Source organism: Tinamus guttatus, unplaced genomic scaffold, assembly GCF_059628265.1.
Source record: "Tinamus guttatus ecotype Peru unplaced genomic scaffold, ASM5962826v1 Tinamus_guttatus_pri_ptg000509l, whole genome shotgun sequence".
NCBI lineage: Eukaryota > Metazoa > Chordata > Aves > Tinamiformes > Tinamidae > Tinamus > Tinamus guttatus.
Genome location: NW_028289043.1, coordinates 524,028 through 549,931, shown reverse-complemented (window position 1 = coordinate 549,931; position 25,904 = coordinate 524,028). Strand labels below are relative to the sequence as shown.

Below are 25,904 nucleotides of genomic sequence, written 5' to 3'. Positions count from 1 at the left end.
ATACAGTTTAGGTAAGGTGGCTAATCCACGTGGCCTACAAGCTGAAGTTCCTGAATTCAGGGACCCCAGGATTTAAGCAATTACTCTTGCTCTTCAGTCAGGCTGATTAATAACATTATAATTTTCCAAGTTTTAGGAGCAACCTGACCAGCAAGAGCAGCCAGTGCTAGGCTTTCTCTTTTTACTGCTATTTTGATTGTGTTTGGGTCAGCTGGGTGACTCGGTTCACAGGAGTCAGTTTTGCTCTCCCAGTGACCTGAGTTAACTTGTTAACTTTAGACCGCAGCTGTCAAAACTGAGGACCTGCTCTTAAACACCATTAGACTATTATTATGTATCCAGGTCCATGGAGAGAAGGGAGAGGAAATGCTGAATTGCATTTTTATTGCCGTCTAGATCAAGGTTGATACACAATGGAGAGTTTTGAGTCTTGTGGATTTTTTTTTTTTTTTTTTGGTGGGAGGAGGGTTGCTATTACTATGGGCTACATACATTTTATGGGTAGACAAGGTATTTATAAAGAAAGGGCATTTCCAAGATGATCAGTGCTATTGCTTTCCTCTGTCTCTTACCCAGCCTTAACACTAGTGTATGACTCATCCAGAACAATATCAGCCCCTTATCTGCATCCGCATGATGCAGTGGGAGGAGGTCAGTTCACCACTATTGAATTAAGCAACTGCTGCTAGTATCCTGCTAGGGATCAAAACATCCTTTGTGCTGCTATAGTTGTGGCTTGTCTAAGGAAATATGATAATAACTTCTAGCCTTTCTTGGGGCTAAAATGCCTATAGGGAATATGTTACTAGGAACTCCCAAAGAGCACTTAAATTCTGTGTTTTTTTGTCATCTTACTTGTAAAACAGAATTCTTGGTGAGTTCAGTCTGCTGGGCCTAAGAAAGTAAGGGGTAATCAATTAGGAAAAACTGGCAATTCCTTCATTTGAAGGAGCCCATCAAAACGGTATTCAGGAAGAGATATGTTTGGGATAAGATGGAGTACCTCAGTGACCATTTTAAATTAAGATTTTCATTTTTCTTCTCACATGCACATTATATTTGGATATTCAAAATACTACATGAGAATCACAAGCTCTCAGGAGAGCTGAGGTTAGAAGGGACCTCTAGGTATCTAGTCCAACTGCCCCCTGCTCAAGCAGGGTCACCTACAGCACATGGCAGAGGGTCACATCCTGCTGGATTTTAAACATCTCCAGCAAAGGAGACTCCACAACCTTTCTGGGCAGCCTGTTCAAGTGCTTTGTCACTCTCAGTGAAGATTTTTTTTTTTTTCCATATTCAGATGGAACTTCCACGTTTCAGTTTGTGCTCGTTGCCTCTTGTCCTGTTGCTGGGTGCCACAGAAAAGAGTCTGGCCCCATCCTTTTGACACCCTCATTTAAGGTATATGCATCCAATTATAAGATTCTCCTCTCAGCTTTCTGCAGACTGAACAGTTCCAGCTCCCTCAGCCTTTTGTCGTAAGAGAGATGCCACAGTCCCCTAATAATCTTCATAGCCGTGTGCTGGACTCTCCAGTAGCTCCATGGCTCTCTTATACTGGGGAGTCCAGGATTGGACACAATACTCCAGGTGTGGCCTCACCAGGGCTAAGTGGAAGGGGAGGGTCACTTCCCTCAGCTTGCTGGCAGTGCTCTTCCTAACGCAGGCCAGATCCCACTGGCCTGCTTGGCCACAAGGGCATCTTGCTGGCTCATGTTCAACTTCTAGGTCCTTCTCTGTAGAGCTGCTCTCCAGCAGGTCACCCCTGGCCTGTACTGGTGCATGGGGCTATTCCTCCCTATATTCCTCCCCTGCACTTCCCTTTCTTGAACTTCGTGAAGTTCTTCTCCGTCCATGTCTGTCCAGGTCCCTGTGAAGGGCAGCAAGACCTTCTGGTGCTCCAGTCACTCCTCCCAGTTTCATATCATCAGCAAACTTTTTGAAGTGCACTCTGTCCCTTCATCCAGGTCACTGATGAACAAGTTGAACAAGACCCCAGTTAGACCCTGCACTGCTGATCAGAACCCTAGGAACTCTGCTATTCTGCCTGTTCTCAGTCTACTTCACTCTCCACTCATCTAACCCACATTTCCTGAGTTTTCCTATGAGGATGTTAATGGGATACAGTGTTGAAAACCTTGTTGAAGTCAAAAGAAAGAACATCCACTGCTCTCCACTTATCTATGATAGAATGACTGGCTGGGTAGAAGCCTGGCAGATTGTTTAAGCATGATTTTGCCTTGGTCAGTCCATGCAGATGACTGCTGATCACCTTCTTGTCCTTCGTATGCTTGAAGATTGCATCCAGGATGAGCTGTTCCATCATGAGCTTCCAAGGATGGAGGTGGAAGCTGACTGGCCTCTAGTTTCCTGGGTCTTCCTTCTTGCCTTTTTGAAGACTGGAGTGATGTTGGCTTTTTTTCCCATTCTTCAGGTACCTCTCCTATTTTCCAAGAGCTTTCAAAGATGATGGAAAGTAGCCTAGCAATATCTGTTAGCTCCCTCAGAAGTCATGAATGCAGCAGGACCATTCTTTTGTGGGTATCAAATTTGCCTAAATGATCTCTAACCCAATCTTCCTCAACCAGGAGCATGTCTTACTTTCTCCATACTTTCTTTTTTTTTTTCTCCAGGGTCTGAGATTCCTGAGAGCTGGCCTTAGCAGTAAAGACTGAAGCACAGGAGGCATTCAGTAACTCTGCTTTCTCTGTATGCTTTGTCACCAGGGCACTGACTCTGTTCAGCAGAGGGTCCATGTTTTTGCTTGGTCTTCCTTTTGCTACTGCTGTGTTTGAAGAAGCCCTTCATGTCCTTGGCATCCTTTGCCAGATTTAATTCCAAATGAGCCTTGGCCTTCCTCTTTGCACACCTTCATACCCTAGCAACATTCCTATATTCCTCTCAAGTGACATGTCTTTTTGTTCTGCATTCCGTATGATTCCTTCTTCAGTTTTGCCAGTCGCATTTTGCTCATCCATGAAGGTCTCCTGCCCACTTTGCTTGACTTACTGCTCATAGGGATGCCCTGATGTTGAGCTTGGAAAAAGGGATGCTTGAATATTAACCAGCTCTCTAGGATCCTAGATTCCTCCAAGAAGGTCCCTGAAGAGGCCAAAATTTTCTCTCCTGAAGTCTAGAATTGCAATGTTATTTATTGACCTGCTTCTTCCTTTCAGGATCATGACTTCTACCAACTCATGGTTACCACTGCCAAGGCCTCCCCCAAGCTTTACAACTCCAACCGGTCCTTCTTTGTTTCCCAGCAGCACACCTCTCCTCGATGGCTCCACCACCACCTGTGTTAGCGTGAATGCTCTGCAGGAACGTCCGGGCTGTTTGTGCCTGCCTGTGTTGTCTTTCCAGCAGCTATCAGGGTAGTTGAAGTCCCCCATGAGAGCAAGGGCCTGCAACATGGAACCACTACCAGATTGTTCTCAGCAGTGGTTACATAAAAGGCTTTATCTGCATGGTAGTTCATGCTCAGATTCATTCTCTTACATTTCTAAGGCCAATACAGTTCTGCTTCATAGTGCTAACTCTACAAGACCCCCAGAGGATGCTCTAAATGCCCTGCAGCATTCGAGGGGAGAAAACCCTTATTTGCCTTTGGATTTCTGATCTCTCTTGGAAGAGCATTCAGCGTGTGCCAGGAGCAGACAGAGAAGACAGGGGATATAGGCCTCTTCTTACAGCAGAAGATACCTCAGACAGTCTGACACAGTGCTCAGATGGTCTGAGAATTGTTGGCTTGTGCTTTTCTACTTACTGACCAAATTATTTACTGTCTGTGAGCAGTGACAGAGAAAACAGTTGCTCTTAAAGCTTTATTCAGTAAGAAGAGCTGTTAATCATTCATTACTTCCTGATGAATATAAAGATAAGTCAGAGAATTATACTTAATGTCATGACCCTTACCCAGCAATCCTCTTTTGTCCTCCCTTGCTCTTCCAAGTGTTTATGCGCAAATGGAATGAGAACTGGGCAGAGGTGAGTGACTCAGGGCTGAGTCAGAATGCAGGAACTCTAGAGAACAGGAGGTGAAGGGACAGGAAGATGAGCAAGAGTTGCCCTTCAGGCACCTCTGATGGTGCAGGAATACTGTCCTACACCTCACGGTTCAAGGTCGCCTCTGGTCACTGACTATATATGGAGCTGTCTCCTAGCTTTTCTGGCTCTCTCCAGTAGCCTCCGTCTCCCATTCTGTCTGAGAAGCAGACAAGAAGTCAGCTTTCCATTTCACAGTCGAGACAGGAAAGGGGAAGAAAGCATTGTGGAAGATCCCAGAGGCGTTTTTTATCTAATTGATCATGTGATCGTGTTGCTGTTTAATAGGGTATTTTACTTTTATATAAAAGTTCTGCTCAGAGATGAGTAAGAAATGAAGAAAGATAAAATTAAAATTTGCAAGGCAGATACCTAATGAATCAAAGTTTTCATGGGGTTTATATGGGAAAAGAGTAGTTGGTCCTTGATATGGGTAGTATGTGAGAGTAGAGCAATAAGCCTTTTTAGGGTAGGGATACTTTTTAATGAGCTTGTGATGTGCGAGATCACAGAATCATTATGGTTGGAAAAGACCTTCAAGATCTTTGAGTCCAACCAGAAGCCCCTCAACACCCTGCCTGCTAAACCATGTCCCCAGGTGCCTCATCTACACATTTCTTGAACACTGCCAGGGTGGTGACTGCACCACTTCCCTAGGCAGCCTATTCCAACGCTTCACCACTCTTCCCATACAGGATTTTTTCCTGATATCTAACCTGAACTTCCCCTGCTGACTTCACCCTCCAGGCTTGACCTGGACATTTCACTTCACCCGGGCCCCTCTCTGTATCTTACCAGGCTGCTTGACCTGTCAATAGGTTAGTTTCCTCAGTTATGATAAATGATTTACCACTGTACGGGGCAAAATATTATTTGAAATGAATACTCAGCATTATTCTGAAAAAAAAATCATTCTCCTCTTTTGAAAATGGAAAACTGTTCATGTCAGACCAGGATGAATTCTGATCGAAAAGACAGGACAGAGAAGAATAATATTTTCAATAAATAAGCTATTATGGGAAATTAGTTCAGTTTAGAACACTGGTACAAGATTAAGTAAATTAATAATGATATTTTAGTAGAGGTATTAATCAGATTATCTTAAGCATTGTAAAATTGTACCCTAATGTGACTGGTAATATATAAACAAGTTGCAGTGAAGATCACGATTAGGAAATTTTTTTTTAGGAATTTTTCTAGAGTTGATACTCATTTTGTTTTGACATAGCAGGATTGTGAATAAGAGAGAATGTTTTAGTGATTTGGGAAGACAACTTTTCTATACTTTAAAACAGACAAACTGTATAGAATAAAGCTGATGAGCTATCAAAACCTGATATCTGAGTGGTAGGTATCAGTTTCTTCTCACCTGATAGCTGGCCCATTGCAGGATTGTGTAACTTGAGAAACTGATCTGTAAAAGAGATGAGCTATCTGCTAGTGTGAGAATAGATTTCTCATAATTCATACAGTCTAGAAACCGGGAATGAGGTGTGAGCCTTAGGGCTTTTTCATGCTCTGGTAAAGAACAAGCCACACTCTGTTCCCCATCCCCTTTTCTTTTTTGAAGATCAATCAAACAAATCATCCTAACAAAAGGAAAAATCCCTGTATGCTTAAGAGCTGTTAGCCATAACTATTAGTATATTTATTCATAGCTGATCGACAGTTTGTAAAAGCATTTCTTGTACTCAGGAACTGGAAGCAGAACATGATAATGAAAAGGATTCTTGGTAAACGGCCACTCTACAGAGACTAACAATTTTACCAAGTAAGCCTAGATAAACATCTTTTGCTTAGAATCAGTGTCACTGTACTTGCTTTTTCCTGATGTCCTTTTCTATCCTTTCTGCTGCCAGCTTCAGCTGTTGACAGAAGCTTGACTAAAGATAGCCTAGCGCTGTAAGCAAACCTGGAGCTTGTCCCTGGAAGTGTGAGGAAAGATATAAAGCTCTGTTTGGCATAAAATAGTGCTTTAGGAAATTAACTCATGTCAGTTAAGATTAATGAGCCCTTGTGGGATTAGGCAGGTAGGGAGCTAAGAGAAGATACAGATAAAATAACTGGACAGTAGAGCATCTAGTCTGTGTCAATAGAATGATTAGAAGTTAGTGATTATAGCCATAAGGTTGCTGGCCACAAGCATCTGTTCCATGTTAATGGCTCCAGATCTGCATGGCAGGATTACAGAGTTATCTCCACCAGCCTCCCTAGTTCTGTTTCCTGTGAGATGATCACATTCAGGCACACAATGAGATTGTAAAACGGGAATCTTCCTGGGAGATTTATCTGAACCATTGTCAGGGCTGTGTGGGCAAGTAAAGGAGAAAGTGCCATGTTCACTGTGCCATGAACAGTAGGTATTATGATTTTGGAAGCAGGAATATCTGTTAAGAGGAAGGATCATCCTCAGTGACGACGAGCATGGCTATTTAACAGCGTTGGAGCTTGTAAGCTAGTATGTATCTGCCCTGAATACAACTGCTTATAGAATCATGTTTACACTATATACACAATCACATGCTGTGCAGCATGTAGGAAAAAGGGGCAAAGCAATCTGAATCTGTGGCCAAAGCCCAACATACATCATGTAGTACTAGTGCCATAATAAATGACTGAATTCACTGACTATTATTAGTCTGTAGACTACAGTCACAAAAGTGAACCCACATTAAGATATATGTATGTAGCAGAAGAAAGTCAAATTAATATTAAAAATTAAAAATATTTGTCCAGGTTTGAAATAAACCACATAAAAGATTATATTTCAACATAAGCGAAGAAGGAAACTATGATGAAAGTTTGCAGAAGGGGAGTATCTATAAAAAATAACAGAATCTGATGCTTCTGATGCAGAGAATGCCTGCTTTTTATTGTCTTTTGATTAAGATTTAAATTAAGAAGACTCTGGTTTGGGGGACCTTACCCTTTAATTAAAAATGAAAAAAAAAATAAATGGCCTGCATCCAGCAATGTGAAGCATCAAGATCAAGAAAGGTTATGGAAAATATATATTTTACTCTAGGGAGGACAAGAGCGAAATTATAGTGGCAGTACTCACATATTGAGAGGTACCACAAAGTAGAATGGGTGAAATTATTCTTCATATTCTCTGCGGATAGAAGGGGGGTGTAACAGGCCTAAATAATCTCCCAGGCAATTCAGGTTAGACATCCGAGAAACATCCTAACAGGTAGGTAATGTGAAAGTCTGAACTTTTCGCTTTTAGGAACTTCCAGTTGAGTGACAGAACTAAAAATCTATCAAGATGGAATAGTTGATGTGATCTGCAAGGAGGAGGATGGACAATGTGACTTTTTAAGTTTTCTTCCAGTCTTCGTTTTTATGATTTTTGATACAATAAACTGTAGCTATAAACTAGACTTTGGGACAAGGGGAACATTGGGATTCAATATTAATATGCAGAGACTGAACAACAGTTTTTTTTTTTTAACTCTCATAATAGATTTTTCACAAATTGTATTTAATAAAATGCAAATATTTATAAAATGTCATTTTTAGTGCTTATTATTTTGGCTCATTATTTCTGGCTATTTTTTTGTGCACAGTAAATAATAACTAGTGTATACTTCTACATTGTATACATTCTGCTTACAGACTCTCTTTATGTATGGCAAAAGTGTCAAAGCAAATGATCAGTAGAGGGATGAATACAACTTCGAGAATGTTCCTTATTAAATTTCCTTCAGTAACAAAATGCAGAGGAGTACTTGTACTTTTACTGTGTTACCAGAAATAATATCGTTGCCTTGAAAAAATGTGAGGAAAAAAGTCAAATGTGTTTGTTTTATTCATCTGTAATAATATATATTTTGTCCTATTTCAATATGGAAAATATTTTCTAGCTATACTAAAAGTCATAATTAATGCTATTTTTCATCACTTTTCTATTAAAAACAGTCAGTAAATTGTGAACTCCTGAACAATTCAAAATAACAACATTATCATGCTATAATATATTTCTTTGGAAGATGTGTTTTGTTTTCTTGAATTGAAAAGGCATCTGTTTTTCCAGATATGCTGAGGATGCAAATTTGTATAATCTAGAAATGCGGAACTTTCTAATCCTGATCTAATTACTTTAAGAAATCTTTCTATGACATGTATGTAAATACAACTAAAAGTAAATGTATTTTCTATGTTATAGCAGTAGTATGAATTAAATTTTAAATGCAGCTATACTGTAAAAATGATTATGAAAAATGTTATCTTATATATTAATGCATCACTTATATTTTATAACATGAATGATAAATAAGCCAAGAAGGTTGTTTTCTATACATAGCAAATATCTAAGATACAGACTCATCTGGTCTTGCTAATGTTGATTGAGAATTAAATAGAAAAGCTTGAATTAAACATTCCAAGCTTTTAGAAGAAAGGCTGAGTTCACAGAGCTGAAAACAGACATTTCTAGTAAGAAGTTAGTGGCATTACTTTAGTTTTTATCAGTTCTCCTTGCTAGGATGAATAATTGACTCCAAATCAGAGCATAAGGCAATAAAATCAAGTTTTGGAATACCACAACAATATGCTTCGCAGAGCAGACTTTCATTTCAAACACAAATAGAAGCTTGATGAATCTTATCTGGGCTCGTGCTTCATCCAGGACAAATAATTTGCCTAGCAAATCCTATAGGAGATAAATTACTTTGAGCATATAACATTGTTCAAAGAACATGCTATTGTCATTTTCTGACCTGCTGATAAATCTCTCCATATAGGACAATTCTGGCTGATAGAATGGTGGTCAAGCGACAAATTACTGTGCAAAGTCCTGTAGCTTTTCAGTACTGATTAACGGGAGAGAGGCTGCTGAAATGGAAAAGAATTCCCTGGGAACTGGAAATTAGAGCTTGCTCTCAGTTATTCTAACCTGAGCTAGGCCTAAAAGTCAAGAGGAATCACTACAGGATTCCTAGAACTCTCTCCATTGTTTTACCTACTCTGAGCTCATTGTAAAAGACAACTTTCCATATTTAATGGAAACACAAGGAAAGATTTATTCATGTATTTTTTTTTTCTTTTATTACACTATATAAAGGCTTTTAGTTGTCTTTTTTAGTTTCCTATTTGCTAAAAATTAATTAATAACAATAATTAATAGCGAGTTGCCATACAAAGTGTGTTACTCAAGTAATAGCCAACAGTACAAAAATATGTCAGAATAATGCAAACTACAAGTTAAGTACTTTTGTAAAGAACAAGATATGTGAATGGTCTGGGAAAGCTATGACTTAATGAAGAATTCAAGGTTCATCATAGTTACAGTAGAATCTCTCGTTGCAGTGATGTACTCGAGAGCGATGGTTCAAGCCATAGATTTATATCAAATATGAGGCGGGAATTAATTGTGCCTCCCTCTACAGCATTACAATCTTGACAGAATATTTCAAGGTGTCTAAAGGTCATCTTTCAAAATTTAAAAAGTTCCTACTCAGAAAAGTCTAAAAATTCCATGAATATAGTTCAAGAGCTGTAAAACTGCCAAGCAAAGGAAATTGTCCACAATCTTACAGAAGGGGGGGTTGAGAAAGCCTTCTGAATATTTACCAGTATTTTCACATTGAATAGGTGTCTGATGCTAAAGTTCTTCAAAATAGTAATATCCAAGAGATACCTGCCTTGAAGTAAACAATTTCTATGAAGGGAAATAGAACATGGAAGCAACTAGCCTCTGGGTATGGTGAACTCCTAGAGAACTGCAATTTTTAAAGTGAGAATAGTTTTTTTTTCTGCCTTCTATGCTTTAATCTGGACAAGACTATGTTTCCAGAATCTCTATAAGCCACTTTCCACAATTTTCCTGTGATTAATACATTTACCACACAATTGAGGAGAGGTATTGCAGCAGAATTCTTGGTGAATCCAGCTGTGTGAACTTTGTCAGCCATTTTTTGCTTACTCCCTTGTACAATGAGGGATTTGAATTGTCCGAAAGTCCCCATATAAGCAGCCCCCTATTTCTTCTGATCATTCTGATCATATCAAACTCATTTAAGAACTAATTTAGAATAGTTTATGACCCTTACATATCTCAAAGACCATTGACTGGTCATCTTGCTTTCAAATCATCTTCTGCAAAATTTCTTATGACCTATAAATAGAAGGAGAAAAATGTTTTCTTTCTTCATGGACTTTCGAATGAACAGGATGTTCCACTTTTCTCTCAAGATGTTCAAAACATCTCTACTTTGCAATAAGACAATGTCTATGTGAGATTTCTTGCTTTGGGACTTCAACCTACAGGATTAAAAAGAAATATTCCTTGATGTCATCAGAGATTGATCAAAGCTGGAGGTGGGATGTTGAATTAGTGAAAGAGCACAGAAAATATTTCACAAATGTTTGGTTTAGCTATTCTACTCATATGTTAAAACAAAAATGATTGCTAGACTTTGGATGAAGAAGTGTTTCCCAACAGATTATATTGATAGGCACCTTCTCATTTTTTTTTTTTTTATGTCTTGGACTGTGAATCAGCTGCTGTGTTCCCCTAGACATTTTTTACTACTCATGTGTAGGTAATGTGGCTCAGATTCTTCTTTTGTTGGTCTGTGGTACAAACTTAATCTCTTCACGTTGAAATCATATAGTCTGACTCAAATTATGAAATTTAGTGTAGAAATATCTGAATATTTATAGCAAACTGTGCGATACAAGAAGAAAGATTCAGTGATCCTTTTCTGGACTGTGCAATTGTCCAGCTAAGTTATTGAAAGACAAAACACAGAACTTATGCAGAAACATTTAGTTCACTAAGTAGATGTAAGATACTCTACTGTCACAACTCTTTTCCTTTCTTTAATCTCATTTTAGGTGTGTTCACATTTTTGGATATAAAATGTCTCCCATTTTCATTATACTTCTTTATACAGACTTTATATTTGCACAGTAGAAACCTCTGTGCAAATGCTGTTCTGATTTATTTGTATTTCACTCTCTAATCATGACTGAGTCTTTTTGATAAGATAATGGAACATTATGATAGACATTGTTTTGTCCAATTTCCCTTTATGATTAAATAGTTGTGACTTGTTTCATTTGTTTAGATTAGTTGCCATTTCCCTAGAGTCTATCGTTTTAGCTTTACTCAGTTGCCACTGGAATAAAACGAAAGCGCAGTTAACTGACGCTCGACTGATTCTTAAGACCCAGTCCAGCAGTGCTGTTAGGCACACATGGTAAAACAGAGAAATATTCCCATTAGCTACCTTGGATAGAAGTCTATACAGATATCTAAAGATGAGTTTTCATAAAAGTGTAATAGTTATCTTTGCTAATCTGCTAATCTTTGACTAGTAAAGATAAATTATCCCCTTCTAAAGTAGATCTCAATAAGATACCACTCTGTATTCACAAACATTGTAAAAGTGTTTTGTTTTATTAATATTTTGGTGTTATGAATATACATGATTAAAGGGAACAAAAATGTTGCCTTCTCATTAATTGTCTAAGTTTTGTATGAATGATATGAGATTTGCAGAGAAATGCACGTGAATTATTTTCTAGGACAAGATTGCTTGCATTAGGAAGAGTGTGGCTAGCAGACTGAACGTGATTCTTCCCCTCTGCTCAGCACTGGGGAGCCCACACGGGATAGTGTGTCCAGTTCTAGGCTCCGCAGTCCGGGGGAGACATGGAGCCACTGGAGCAAGTCCAGCAAAGGGCCACTAAGATAATTAGGGAGAGAGCATCTCTCATATGCGGAGAGGCTGAGAGAGCTGGGACTGTTTAGCCTGGAAATGTGAAGCCTGAGGAGGGAAATTATCAATACGGATAAACACCTGAAGGGAGGATGTAAAGAGGATGAAGTCAGACTCTTTTTAGTGATGTCCAGTGAGCAGGTAGGAGGCAATGAGCACAAGCTAAAACAGGAAGTTCCACCTGAACACGAGGAAAACTTTTTTACTGTGATGGTAACTGAGCTCCTGAGGAGATAGCTTGTGCAGAGATTTAGTAAAGTCTCCATCCTTGGAGATATTCAGAAGCTGTCTGGACACAGTCCTGGACAGCCTGCTCTAGGTGGCATGATCTCCAGAAATCCCTTCCAACTTCAACCATTCTGTGTGTGTGATACTTAACTTTTCATAAATTTTGTTTATTCAACAGTGCTGAACATATGTGGTTTACTATGAACACTGAAATAATGACAGTTAAGAAGTACAATTATTTTTTTCAATTTTTAAATGTTTATTGTTTTCATTGAATATCAATAAGCACAATACATTCCACAATGAAATGAAACAAATGGTCTGTCTCAAACAGTTTAGAATCTGAACAAACATTCAAAGATCAGAAGGATACTAATTGAGAAACTTTCTACTGACCACAGCTATTCCAGAGTAGCATCTAAACTGAGTTTCTAACTCATCTTGTTGTTCTGCAGCTACTTAAATGAGAAAGGGTACTCACTATGGTAAAAGCCTTCTTTCCTTGCAGGCTACATGGGTCATGTTTTTCTGGATTAGGATTGGAAGAAGCACCTCTTTTGTGTTACATGGTTTCATTTTCACTGCACATTCAAGAATGTCTGGAGCATTCGATGCCATCTCTAATATGGTAAGGAGACATTCCTGGGTGTCTTAAGCGGCATAATTAAGCTGAGAGTAAAGGGAGGGGGGAAGAAAACCATATTTAGACCTATTTTCATGAATGACATTGACACAAGGGTTATTTAAGTCTTTTCTTTGCTGATTATTCCTTTCAGGAATGGAAAGCAGAGTCCAAAGTACATATGCTTTCCTCTCCAAAGTAGGCGAGGCAAAGTGAGTGGGAACAGAGAAGGCTGTTATCATTTCTGTTTTCCATCAAAGAGCAAAGTTCAATCATGCTGGGTGTCCCTGGTCGTATTAGTTCTGTTGATTGTTGAATAAACTTCCAGAAGGGGAGAAGCAAACGAAGAGCAATCGTCAAAGTAAGTCAATACTTTTATATTTAAATCAGAGATATTTTAGAGAATTTGCTGATAACTAAGGAAAATTACTGTATATTCTTTTAGATAGACACCTACTTTCTCATTCTTTTCCTGTATTTAGGCTGAATTACAGAAAAATATATACTCATAGCATTCAAATGAAATTAAATGAAAGAGACATTTGTACAATAGGTACAAATACAAAATGTGGATGTATGTAGGCAAATTCAAGAGATCTGGACTTGTTTCAAAATGTTTGCATTTGTCTATTAACAGGATTCACTTCCAACTTGTGACATGAAATATTTTTTTCGAGTTTAATAAGCATTGATGTTATTCCTTTCAAATAAATGGTCATTAAGATTACTGTTCTTGATTTAATACTTCTCTGTTTCTCACTCAAGTATTACTTTACAGAGAGAACTGTCTTAAATAAATTTAAAATGCATTCTGAAGATGAACAGAAGCCTACTGCAGATGGAAATAGCCATGAGACCACCGCATTCAGGGAAGAATTTGAATCAGAAGACAAATGGTAAATATTCTTAAACATTGTAAACATGTTTTATTTATGAAGCATATAGGATTAGATTTTATTTTACTTTTATAATTACCTGGAAAGCCTAGTAACAGAAGGCTTTACTTCAGCTTGTCGGGAGCACTGTTTGACAGGGCAGAGGATGGAGAGGGAAAGTACTCTTGTATCTTTTCCTTTAACTATATTTTGATGAAAAGCAAATCTAAAATCTAAGTTACAGAAATGATGTCAAAGGAGACATGTTGGTTACACTGACATTATCAGTTAACTATGTTAAATTTCTTACTATGTAGGGCACTCAAAATTTTACATATCCTGAATATCTTTGTTCTTGTTCCATTCATAGATTATGACAAAATATAATTCTGTAATTTTCTTCCTCTTTCCCATTTCAAAAGCTATATAGTGCTTTGTTTCACCACTAACCCGTGTTGGTTTGACTTTAATTTATAGCATTCAGGAACTGATGCAATTTATGTGCATGAAAGTTTCCTAAAAATAAACATTCAAAAAACGCTCAAGGAATTATCTTCGTTTTCCTCACCATTGTTTCCTGTAAAATTATTTCATAATAATATTTTATTTGATGTTAATTAATATGTTGACTATTTCTGTGAAATGTTCTCACTTTTCAAATGTACTAAAACTATGATACCTTTCAAGCAAGAAGAAAAAGAAGAAAGGAGAAAAGGCTAAGGTGGTCAGCCCTCTAGCGCTGGTAAGATGTGTGCTCTCTCTCTAATTTTCTATCCGTCCACTACCAATATGGATTGTTAGGAGTCTTGCCTTGATAAACCAGAATGCTGTACACACCTGTACTAGGAGATCTGTGTCTGTGGAAAGAAATAATTTCCATGTTCAATCACTTCTTGGAACAGAACAAAATGTGTGGCGGGAGGTTAAGATTATTATTGCCATTCAGTCATCTAAATTACCTAGGTCATGCTAGTCAGCCCCTTGCTTATTAATCAGTCACCAGAGTCAGCAGTAAAGTGAAGGGAACTAGAAAGTATTTGAAGTTCCATATAATTTTATTTTCTGTATATTTTAAAATAAAATAATCATAGAATCATAGAATGCTTAAGGTTGGAAGGGACCTCTAGAGGTCATCTAGTCCAACCCCCCTGCACATGCAGGGTCACCTAGAGCACGTGGCACAGGACTGCGTCCAAGCGAGTTCTGAAGATCTCCAGAGAAGGAGACTCCACAACCTCTCTGGGCAGCCTGTTCCAGTGCTCTGGCACCCTCACTGTTAAGAAATTTCTCCTTAAGTTCCTGTGGAACTTTTGATGCTTCAGTTTCCATCCGTTTCCTTTAGTTCTGTCAGTGGCCACCACTGAAAAGAAGCCAGCACCATCCTCCTCACTGTCTCCCTTGAGGTACTTATAGACAGTGATTAGATCCCCTCTCAGCCTTCTCTTCTCCAGGCTGAACAGGCCCAGCTCCCTCAACCTCTCCTCATAGGGCAGATGTTCCAGGCCCCTGATCATCCTTGTAGCCCTGTGCTGGACTCTCTCCAGCAGCTCCACATCCCTCTTGTACTGTGGAGCCCAGAACTGGACACAGTGCTCCAGATGTGGCCTCACCAGAGCTGAGTAGAGGGGCAGGATCACCTCCCTTGACCTGCTGGAGACGCTCTTCTTAATGCACCCTAGGATCCCACTGGCCTTCTTGGCCACGAGGGCACCCTGCTGCCTCATGGTCAGCTTGTCGTCCACCATGACACCCAGGTTTTCTCCGCAGAGCTGCTCTCCAGAAGGTCGGTTCCCAGCCTGGACTGGTGTCTGGGGTTATTCCTCCCCAGGTGCAGGACCTTGCACTTGCCCTTGTTGAATTGCATGAGGTTTTTCACCGCCCAGTTGTCCAGGTCCCTCTGGATGGCAGCGCAGCCCTCTGGGGTATTGGCTACTCCTCCCAGTTTGGTATCATCAGCAAACTTGCTGAGGGAGCACTCTGTGCCTTCATCCAGGTCATTGATGAATGAATTGAACAGGGCTGAACCGAGGACTGACCCTGGGGGACACTACTAGCTACAGGCCTCCAACTAGACTTGGCACCGCTGATCACCACCCTCTTATCTAAAATAATCCATTAATATTTAATCAAACTGAGTCATTGATATTGTTTTAGTAACACTGCAATGTTTCGTGTTATTGGCTTAGTGTGAATAATGGGCAGCAATAATGTTCTAAATAATAGTAATAAAAAAAATTGGCCAGTGATCCGAATTCTTACTTTGCTTTACTAGTGTTGCATCTGTACAGTTCCATTGCAAAAACAATGTATTTTACTCCACTAAAGCCAGTTCCTTACAGTGCAGAATCATACTAATGCTTTTGTCATAGGAAACCCTGAAGTTTACCGAAGTCAAGGGAAAGAGGCTTTTGGATTTTGATAGACTTTTATAATATATATAGTACATTTGATATGATTTTTCTAGCTGCACAATAATGAATTTACAGTAAAATTATTTTCTGTCCTAATTAGCACAATAATAATAATAAAATCTTATAATTGAAATTCAGACATCAAAATTAAAGAGGGCAAATTTTATATACCTTGTTTTTGTATGCCTTTCTTACACAGGTGTAGATATTAATGCATTAAAACAGTACAATTCTCTAGTTTGGAGACTTCACAGTATGAAATGTTTTTCACAGAATAATTGAATTCTCTACAGTTAAATTATTTCATAAATTTTATTTCTAATCAGATAAAGTTTTCTAATAAGGTGAAGTGGTTTTGTGATAATTAGCTATACAACTGATGGCTTTTTTTTTTTTTTTTACTTTGTAGCTTTTTTGATGTTGTGTTGGTGTTCTAATTCTGCAGTTAGAATGAATCTCTCTTCTCACTTGCAGTTTCGATACTCCAGTTGGACAGATAAATTACTAATGCTACTAGGCACTGTCCTGGCAATAGCCCATGGAACCAGCCTCCCTATTGTGATGATAATTTTTGGAGATATGACTGATAGTTTTGTTACTCCTGTAAACACATCTATTGCAGGTAAGAATATATCTTTTATATAGAAAACAGTCTCATATTTGGGAAATATCCAGGGAGATTAGAGCATTTTAATGTGAGATAATGATGTCAAACTCTTCAGTTTGCTACGATACCATGAACCAAAGTATTTATTGTTGTGTTTTCTCTAGTAGAGATTCCACTGTGGATTACTTTGTTTTGTCCCTAATTTTTAGTCTCTCTACTAATGCATTTTCTCAAATCATCTCCTATGGTGCAGCTACATATTCAAGCAAGCACGTTTATGGGATAAACAGAAAGTTTGTTTTTTCCCTCCTTTCCCCTCACTGTAAACCCCTGTCGCATAGCATTCAGAGAATCATAGAATCATAGAATGCTTAGGGTTGGAAGGGACCTCTAGAGATCATCTAGTCCAACCCCCCTGCACACGCAAGGTCACCTAGAGCACGTGGCACAGGACTGCGTCCAAGCGGGTTTTGAAGATCTCCAGAGAAGGAGACTCCACAACCTCTCTGGGCAGCCTGTTCCAGTGCTCTGTCACCCTCACTGTTAAGAAATTTTTCCTTAAGTTCCTATGGAATTTTTGGTGTTTCAGTTTCCGGCCATTTCCTCTAGTCCTATCAGTGGCCACCACTGAAAAGAGACCATCACCGTCCTCTGCACTCCCTCCCTTGAGGTACTTATATACACTGATTAGATCCCCTCTCAGCCTTCTCTTCTCCAGGCTGAACAGGCCCAGCTCCCTCAGCCTCTCCTGATAGGGCAGATGTTCCAGGCCCCTGATCATCCTTGTGGCCCTGCGCTGGACTCTCTCCAGCAGCTCCACATCCCTCTTGTACTGTGGAGCCCAGAACTGGACACAGTGCTCCAGATGTGGCCTCACCAGAGCTGAGTAGAGGGGCGGGATCACCTCCCTCGACCTGCTGGAGACGCTCTTCTTAATGCACCCCAGGATCCCATTGGCCTTCTTGGCCACAAGAGCACACTGCTGCCTCATGGTCAACTTATCATCCACCATGACACCCTGGTCTAGTAGACCTAACAATTCCACAGTCCACAGTGTGAACTGGATAAATAAGTGTAGCTAACAGAAGCCTCACTAACAAAAAGGAAAGTGCTTGTTTCCCCCTGGATCAGCTTGTCAATTAGATTAATCCTGCAAAATTAGAAGTGTAAAATCAAGCACAAAGGAGTGGCAGAGATGCACTGCTGAATAGGAGAGCTGATAGTGTCACTTTGGTGTCATCTCCCAGTTAGACCAGATTAGGTTGTACCTGTGATCAAATATGAGATGCTGAACTTGTGAAAAGACTTGTTGCCCTTCTTTAGAAAGTTTTTTATTAAACATTTAAAACATGTCTGTACTGATACAGAGAAATAAAAAGATTTGATTCTATCCTATCCTCTTCTCATTTATGCTCTTATTTTTCTAAGAGACAGTAAAACAAGTTACTGTCTTTATTGGAGAAAGTAATGCGTTTATTTATCATCTAATGGATTATCCATTCCCAAGCAGAATAAATCAATCAAGTGTTATAGTATAATTATGAAAGACTACTGCATAGCCTTCTCAGAACATTTGTCACTGAATGCTAGACGTGGTGGAATAAAATTTTAAAGTCAGTGCATACCTCATCGCCAGTGTTTTATTATATAGAGCTGAGTTATCCACAGTTACTGATTTGATGGTAATAACTGGACCTGTATTTTAAATAGGTTTTGGAACTAGACCTGTATTTTAAATGTACTATGTTTCTGGAAAAAAAAAAGTTTTAATTTTGAGTCATATCGATGTTATTTTGGAGTCATAATTAACTCTACATTGATAAATCTTTGGCTTTAGGGCTTAGAGTGTTGCACTCCTTCCCCTTTAAAATTAACTTGAACCAGTGGGAGGATAAGCAACTCAAAATTTGCTGAATAGCATGCAAGAAAGCAAACTTGTTAAAAACTGACATATTAAAATTACTAAAAGTACTTATTATTTTCTCTCTCTTCCTTCTCCCCTTCTTTTTTAAGAAAACGTTTCTGCAGAGAATATCACTTCAGAACTTCTTAGCAAGCTAGAAGAAGATATGACAAGGTAATTAGAAATTGATACTTGTTTTTCTTTTTATAATCTAGCCACACATTTCCAGTCAAACCATTCTTTTCCTGTTCATCTTTTTTACATACCTTAAACAATAGATAAAAATGGTTACTTGAATAATGTATGTAATCTGATTTGCATATCAGATTACTGCAGGCACTGGGAAAATTCTTGAACATCCCCAGGCATTCCCAACGATTTCTCTTTAATTTCAACTTTCACACATCCCATTCCCTTACTCTGAATGTTCTCTTTCCCCATGTCATCTGCATTTCTTTTCTTCCTCCTTCCCTTCCTATGAATTTATAAACAGTAAACGTTATGCTAAAAAATGCTAACTTCTTAAACTATGGCGATTCAGTGATAAAAAGTAGAATTAGAGTTGCCAGATACAATCTAATTCCTTGTCAAGCATCAAGTTCAGCTAGAATATCTGGACTAAAGAGTTAAATTCTGTGCAACCTTAAATCCTTGCATCCTTGAGCAGACAGTAGCAAAAGACAACAAGCAGTTTTTCTATGAAAAAGTAGTATTGCAGTGTAACAGAGAAAATGGCAAAGAAGTCAAAACATCAACAAGCAATAGACATGTTTTAAGTGCTTTGTTAGCCATCGTCCATGTACTTTTTTTTCTTGTATATTTTCCTGTGCCCCTTCCACTTTTGTTCTTCAGTTCAAAGTCTGTTCCTGATTAGGTACTGTGAAACATCTGACATCTTAGGAATATTTATATGGTTTTCAAGATTGTTGTCCTACCTAAAGAAAAACATGAGCATTTCCTGTAATACCTTTTGCTCTCACTTTTACTGAAGTGGGTACTCTTTGATGGCAGTGGACTGTAGACTTATGAATTATTTAAATCAAGTAGTTAAGTTTCAGGTAAAAAAAAAACCTGTTTATTCTGAAGGAATATCTTTGCTCTAAAAGAAATGAGCAACAGTTGGTCAGGAAAAGACTGTTACTTAGAAGTGGAGAACCTATGTGTGATAAGAAGGAACTGGCAGGGAATTCACTTTTTTTTTTTTGTAAGAGACTATGGAGCAGAGCATTTCTTGCTCCCTCTATGTTTCTTCATCTCTGACTTGAATGCAAGGAATGCATACACACCTTATGTAGAATATATACATACTCGGTCATTGAAGGCAAATGTTGGAATTGTCAGAAAAAGATGTGTTTTGTGTTTGGTGATTACTTGATGCCTAGTTGTACAGCGTTTTCACAGTCTGTTTTATGTTTCACAGAATCACAGAATGCTTAGGGTTGGAAGGGAGCTGTAGAGATCATCTAGGCCAACCCTCCTGCTCCAGCAGGGACAGTTTATTCTACAGGAACTTGGTTGCTTTTATAGAATGGTTGTTTTTGTAGAATACTTTTTTAAACTTATTAAGGTCTGACTTTGAATTGTCTTTTGACAAGCTCTGTAGCTTTGTAAATCATATAAACAGCATTTCATGTTACAATTTAGAATCAGATCCTTTTAATTTCACTGTGTTATTCCTGTAAATATTAAAACTGGGTTTGATATATTTTCTTTACTGCAGTTAATTATTCCCTGTTTATCCCTTTTACTTGTTGGTCATGTGGATGGATTGCCTTTAAAAATGTAGCACTTGTCATTATTAATCGCTCTTAATATTAAAGCTATGTGTATAACTGTTTTCATTTCCATTTGTAATGAAAGTAGTGATACATATAGCTTTAAAATTAACTTTTTTTTTTTTTTTACTCAAGCTTATTCAGCCTGTATTTCAGGACTTGCTCTCAGGATGTTCTATAATTACAGAAAATATAGCTGACACATGTAGTGTTAAAGTAGTGTGTAAATCAGTTTGTCATTTATAAAGATTTTTTTTTAGAATAATAAGCAGTCTGTGCTTTTTGATTAATGGTTTGGGAGGGTTGTTGTTGTTTACTTTGTTTTCTTTCTTACTCTGTGAGTTTGTATCATTTCCCAGGTTAAAAAAGAAAGAATCACCCCTTTTTCTCAGCAGACTGTGTTAGTAATTCAGAACTGCTTAAAGAGCAAAGAGTACAGGGAAGCAAACAGTCTGACATAAAGAAAGTGTAAATGTGAATATAAAGCATATTATCTAAATGTTGAGAACTATCTGTTCTCGTGTGTCTAGAAAAGATCTGTGTGAGGGAGATCTTATATTAGCATCACCCAAGTCATCTCAAGTTTTAGATATTAAATTTGGGAGTACAGATGTGAGTAAAAAGCAGCCTCACTTTCTCTTTGGAAACAATTTATCCTTAGCACTGAATGAGGGATGTACTGTTTATTAATGGCACAGGAATAGATTCTCTTTTCCAGCGTGTCTGGATAGAGCCTTGAGCTAATGTGTTTATCATTTTGAAGAAGCCTTAGCTATTTGTGCCCGCTCCTTGTGTCTCAGAGAACTGCTGCCAGAAGGACATGGTATTAAATATGGTAACAAAAACTATAAAGAAAAGGTTGAAGTAAATTCAAGAGCTCCAAATGTGAACTTAGCTGTGTTTGATACTCAGATAATAGTTTGCCTACACTCCAGTTGTTTCTAAAGAACAGGATAAAGAACAATTAATTTACAATGCAGTGAGCGTTTATTCTCTGTTAAGTTTCAGCAGTGAATTTATAGCATATACCTCATCAGCATGAAATCTGGCAAAGATATCCTTCACTTCTGTTGTTTTGCTCTCTCATGAAACAAAGTCCAAGCATAAAGTAATTCTTCAAAGTGGTATAACATCATAAAGTAATTGCCTGAAGTAATTTCTGCTGAGTTTTGGATCAGTGCTCAAATTAGTTTTGGTTTAGTATTTTTTTGCAGATTTTTAATGGAGCTGATCAAGATGATCAAGGTCAATATTCAGCTAATCATCAACCTTCAGTTATGCATTAACTCATTTTTAGTAATCAGTTTAGTTACAGTTCATTTTATAAAGAATATAGTTCCAAAGTCCCAGACAAAACACTACCTCATCTTAGCCATCAAGAGCTGGCATTAGTTGAAAAACAGTTCATCTGTAAAATCATTATCTCATTTTTTGAGTAGAGAATTTACATACAGATTTCCGCAACATATCCCTGCCAAGTTTCATGCTAATATTTAAAGGAACCAGTGTAGAGAATTTACTACTAGTGAAGGTGATAATTGTCTTGATTTTTTTTTCTTGTTGTTAACTTCTATATAATTACAACAGCCATACAGATACATCTAATATGCGCAGCAAACATTTGTCTATTATTTTTGATCATGTTTTGTGAAAAGGGAATCAATAATTTTAAATTTTCTGGTTTTGTTCTGGTTTAAGTTCACCTGTGACTGAAGTTATTTGATTCTTTTGAACATTTCAAAATAGTGGTCAAATTCACTTCTAGTTTGAGAATTGCAGTAGTTTACCTCCTGCTTGGTTTCAATTTGTGTCCCTGCTTGTGGCACAGAACTGAAGGCATTTAAAAGTAAAATATTGGTTATGAAAAAAATAGAGAGCAAAAAAATTTCTGATCTGATGGTATTTACTTGCAATAGATAGGCACTTGTGCCTATCACATGATATACTCAAATGCAGAAATATTTCTAACATGCATGAATTATATATATTTATATATATATACAGACAAGCATGTTGCATGATGTATGTAGATGTGTTTATAAACACATTTAACATCTGTTCATATGTATTAAAATAGAAATGTGATATTTATGGAATTACACATAAAGTGAAGAGGATATTTTATGTAAAACAGGGTTCTAAAATGATTTAGGAAAATGTATAAGATATTGATGAGAAGAAGTTGAGAAGAAAAAATAATTCTAGTCTAAGAATAGTTTAACTTATTGTATATCTAAAAGCAGAAATACTCAGAAAACTCAAAAGATTTATAGGGAAATTCATCTCTATTAGCTTAATTGGCATAGCTACAGGAAAAAGGCAGACTCTTGGGCAAATAAAGTCCAATTCAGTCTGAAAGGAAGCGGTGAGCATCAAGCTAAATAGAGATTAGGCAGAGAATATTGCAATTTTTTTTTTCTTTCAGGTATGCATATTACTATTCTGCAATAGCAGCTGCTGTTCTTCTTGCTGCTTATGTCCAGACTTCATTTTGGACCCTAGCAGCAGGCCGGCAAATAAAGAAAATTAGAAAAGAATTTTTTCATGCAATTATGAGACAGGAAATTGGATGGTTTGATGTAAATGATGTGGGAGAACTTAATACTCGTCTCATAGAGTAAGTATACTGTTATTTCCACAATGATATTTTATCTTAATGTGTATGAGCTATTTTTTTCTTTTAATTATTTCCTTGTAAATTTTATGAGGTTATCTCATTGAGAGTCTCAAGAGATAAAACTTCTAACACTTCTGATACTGGACTATCACAAAGAAAAGCATTTAGATAAGTGTCTGTGCACTCTGAGGATGGTTTAATCCCATGCTATAATGTTACCTCCAGGTAGAAAAATCGTTTTCATTTCTCTGCACACTAGGGCTCAACAAGGGGCTAACTGACCCTAAAAGTGTGAATAGTTCGAACTGCAAGACAAGCTATTCACTTCTTTTTCCCCACATGAAAGACTTGAGTTTTTCCTCCCAAAGATCCCCTGGTTTCCAAATAGGTCCATAATCTGGAATGAGAAGAGAGAACAATAGGAGCTACTGCTGTAGGCAGAATTTAGTCTTTTCAGAGGCAAACAGAAATTTATAACGTGGAATTTTCCCAAGATTTATGAAAAAATCCATGACTGCATTATATTGCTCTACTCTCAAACAAATTGTTGGCAGGCAATGAAATATGAAGTATTATCCTCTGTACAGATGCCCAAGTGGCAAAACTGAAAAGCTTGGTGTGATTTCTACATTTTCTTTCCTATCTGAATGTAATTTGTTTTTCAGTGATGTCACCAAGATTAATGAAGGAATAGGTGACAAAGTTGGATTGCTTGTTCAATCAGTCACAACATTTGTAACAGGATTTATTGTTGGTCTCACAAAAGGATGGAAATTAACTCTTGTAATACTAGCAGTCAGTCCTGTCCTGGGACTTTCAGCAGCTCTCTGGGCAAAGGTAAGTTAATCTACTTGGGTGTCATGCTTGATATCAGTGAGAGATAATGAGATAAATCTGTGTGACTGTAATTCCCAGTGTTGGAATGTATCATTCAGAATAATTACCATAGCTTTAAAGAACATTTAGGTGCATAAGATGTGTTGAATAAATTTTATGCAACTATTCTTATACAGTTTCAATATTAAAATTCCCATGCAATGGATTTGCTGTCAGTTTAACATTTTATGTGGAGAAGGGAACAAGAAATATCAGTAAAATATACACATTATTTACTGTTTAATTTCATCTACTTGTTCTGTTGACACAAATTGTACCTCTGAAAACTAAGTAAATAAGCAAGACCAAGCCTTGGTCTTAGTTGCAGAGTCTCTTCAGAGTTGTCACAGCTTTGGGAAGAAATTTTAGATAGACTTACATGAGTACTAAATTACCATGGGATAAGCGACTAGTTAATTTGCAGTTTGATAGCCTTGCAATTTTTACAGTATTTTGTTTCCAGTACATTTCAAGTGTTATATGAGGCTCTGCAATGTTGAGTGTGTTGAGGAAGAAGTAGGAGTATGTGCTGACAGTCCGCATGGACTGTGGCAGTGCACCCAAGCTGTGGAGCTCACCGAGGAGATCTGCCCCAGAACAGAGACCCTCAGCTAGCTCAGTGAGTGCTCGTGCCGCCTCCTGCACTGCGTGAAAGCAGAGCTGAAAATCCAGACTTCGCTTGTTGAGAATAGAGAATGTTGAATTATTAGACTGAATTTTGAATGTAATGAATAATTTAAATATTGAATATTCTGTCCTCTTTTGTGTAATATAATCAAATGTTTCATATTGTAAGATAATAATTGTGATAAAAGTAATTGGGAAATGCTTGTGTTCATTATGCTTTTCTTAAGTCAAAATAGTGCTCATTCTGTTTTTTTTTAAGTCAAAATATTTGATCCTTTATTAGGTTCTCTCTGCTTTTACTGACAAAGAACAAGCTGCATATGCGAAGGCAGGAGCTGTTGCAGAAGAAGTTTTGTCATCAATTCGGACTGTAATAGCTTTTGGAGGACAGGAAAAAGAGATTAAAAGGTAAGAGCATTGCTTAGGTAAAGCAATACTCACTTTCATCAGCTAATTTTAAAGTAATCACTTCAGATAGTTTGAAATTTTATTTAATCTTCAGTATGGAAGATCTGTCCAAACAAGTGAGCCTTGTGCTTATTGCATTTGTGGAAGCTGTCTATCTGTAATTCCCTTTTACAAGTTTTACTGTGTGTTAAATAACAATTATTTACTTTTCTAGAAACTCATGAAGTAAGTAGATACATTGCCTCTGCTCTAGGAAATATATAAACTACTCGAAGCATCACGCAGCATGTAAGAGCTTTGAACAAAAAAGGTCATGCCATGAGGAAAGAGGACAATATCCTTAATATGTGATTACTCAGTGCTTGTTGTGAGCGTTTCATTAAACAATGTGTCATTTCCACGGTGGAACATCATTCTTATGTTGCATTTTAACCTTTATCTAAAGCTAACAATCGTAATCTCAAAACCTGTTACGAATGGTTCACAGTCCACATTCATTAAACAGTGGGTAATTTAAGGAACTCGCATGACATTCACTCAACTGCAGTTCTGTTTGCCATTTTACCTCATGTTGACCTTTCTAGGGACTGCCTTATGTTTTCTCTGCCTGAGTACCAGCCTTATCTTAGTATCTTCTTAATCATAGATCTTCTTATATTAAGAAGATCTTAATCTAAGAATCTTAGAGATCGCATATGTCTAATAGTACCTCAACAGTGTTTTTTTTTTTTTTTATTTCATCCACAGACTTTGGATGTTTTGAGGCAAAACTGGATCATTTTGAACTTTTATCTTTCTTCCAGATACCATAAAAATTTAGAAGATGCTAAACGCATTGGAATAAGAAAGTCTATTACGGCAAATATTTCTATGGGTATTGCTTTCTTACTGATATATGCATCGTATGCATTGGCCTTCTGGTATGGAACTACCTTGATAATAGCTGACGATTATACTATTGGCAATGTTCTTACAGTAAGTATCAGTAACTGACCATTAATAAGAAAAAAATACCAATGACAAACAGTGAAGTCTATTTTGGGAACTCATTTAGATTTAACCAGAATTTTAGGCCAGAATCATCAAGCTTCCCTCCCTTCTTACCGCAAGAGTCTATGTATTATTTCTATAATATCTTAAAATCTGCCTCAAGCCAAATAAAACATCTATTATTTTCAGAT

General features: G+C 37.6%; 1 protein-coding gene across 1 annotated transcript in view; it reads left to right on the top strand.

The window, feature by feature from the left end:
- Positions 1-12,456: 12,456 nt before the first annotated feature.
- LOC104577099 (ATP-dependent translocase ABCB1-like) overlaps positions 12,457-25,904 on the top strand; it is a 36,442-nt gene continuing 22,994 nt past the window's right edge. The window contains exons 1-10 of the mRNA XM_088533540.1: positions 12,457-12,630; positions 12,779-12,985; positions 13,390-13,520; positions 14,187-14,241; positions 16,385-16,532; positions 18,531-18,594; positions 22,621-22,812; positions 23,478-23,649; positions 24,599-24,723; positions 25,527-25,698. Coding sequence (XP_088389666.1) covers positions 13,429-13,520; positions 14,187-14,241; positions 16,385-16,532; positions 18,531-18,594; positions 22,621-22,812; positions 23,478-23,649; positions 24,599-24,723; positions 25,527-25,698 — 1,020 coding nt within the window. The 5' untranslated portion in view covers positions 12,457-12,630; positions 12,779-12,985; positions 13,390-13,428. The remainder of the gene's footprint in view (positions 12,631-12,778; positions 12,986-13,389; positions 13,521-14,186; positions 14,242-16,384; positions 16,533-18,530; positions 18,595-22,620; positions 22,813-23,477; positions 23,650-24,598; positions 24,724-25,526; positions 25,699-25,904) is intronic.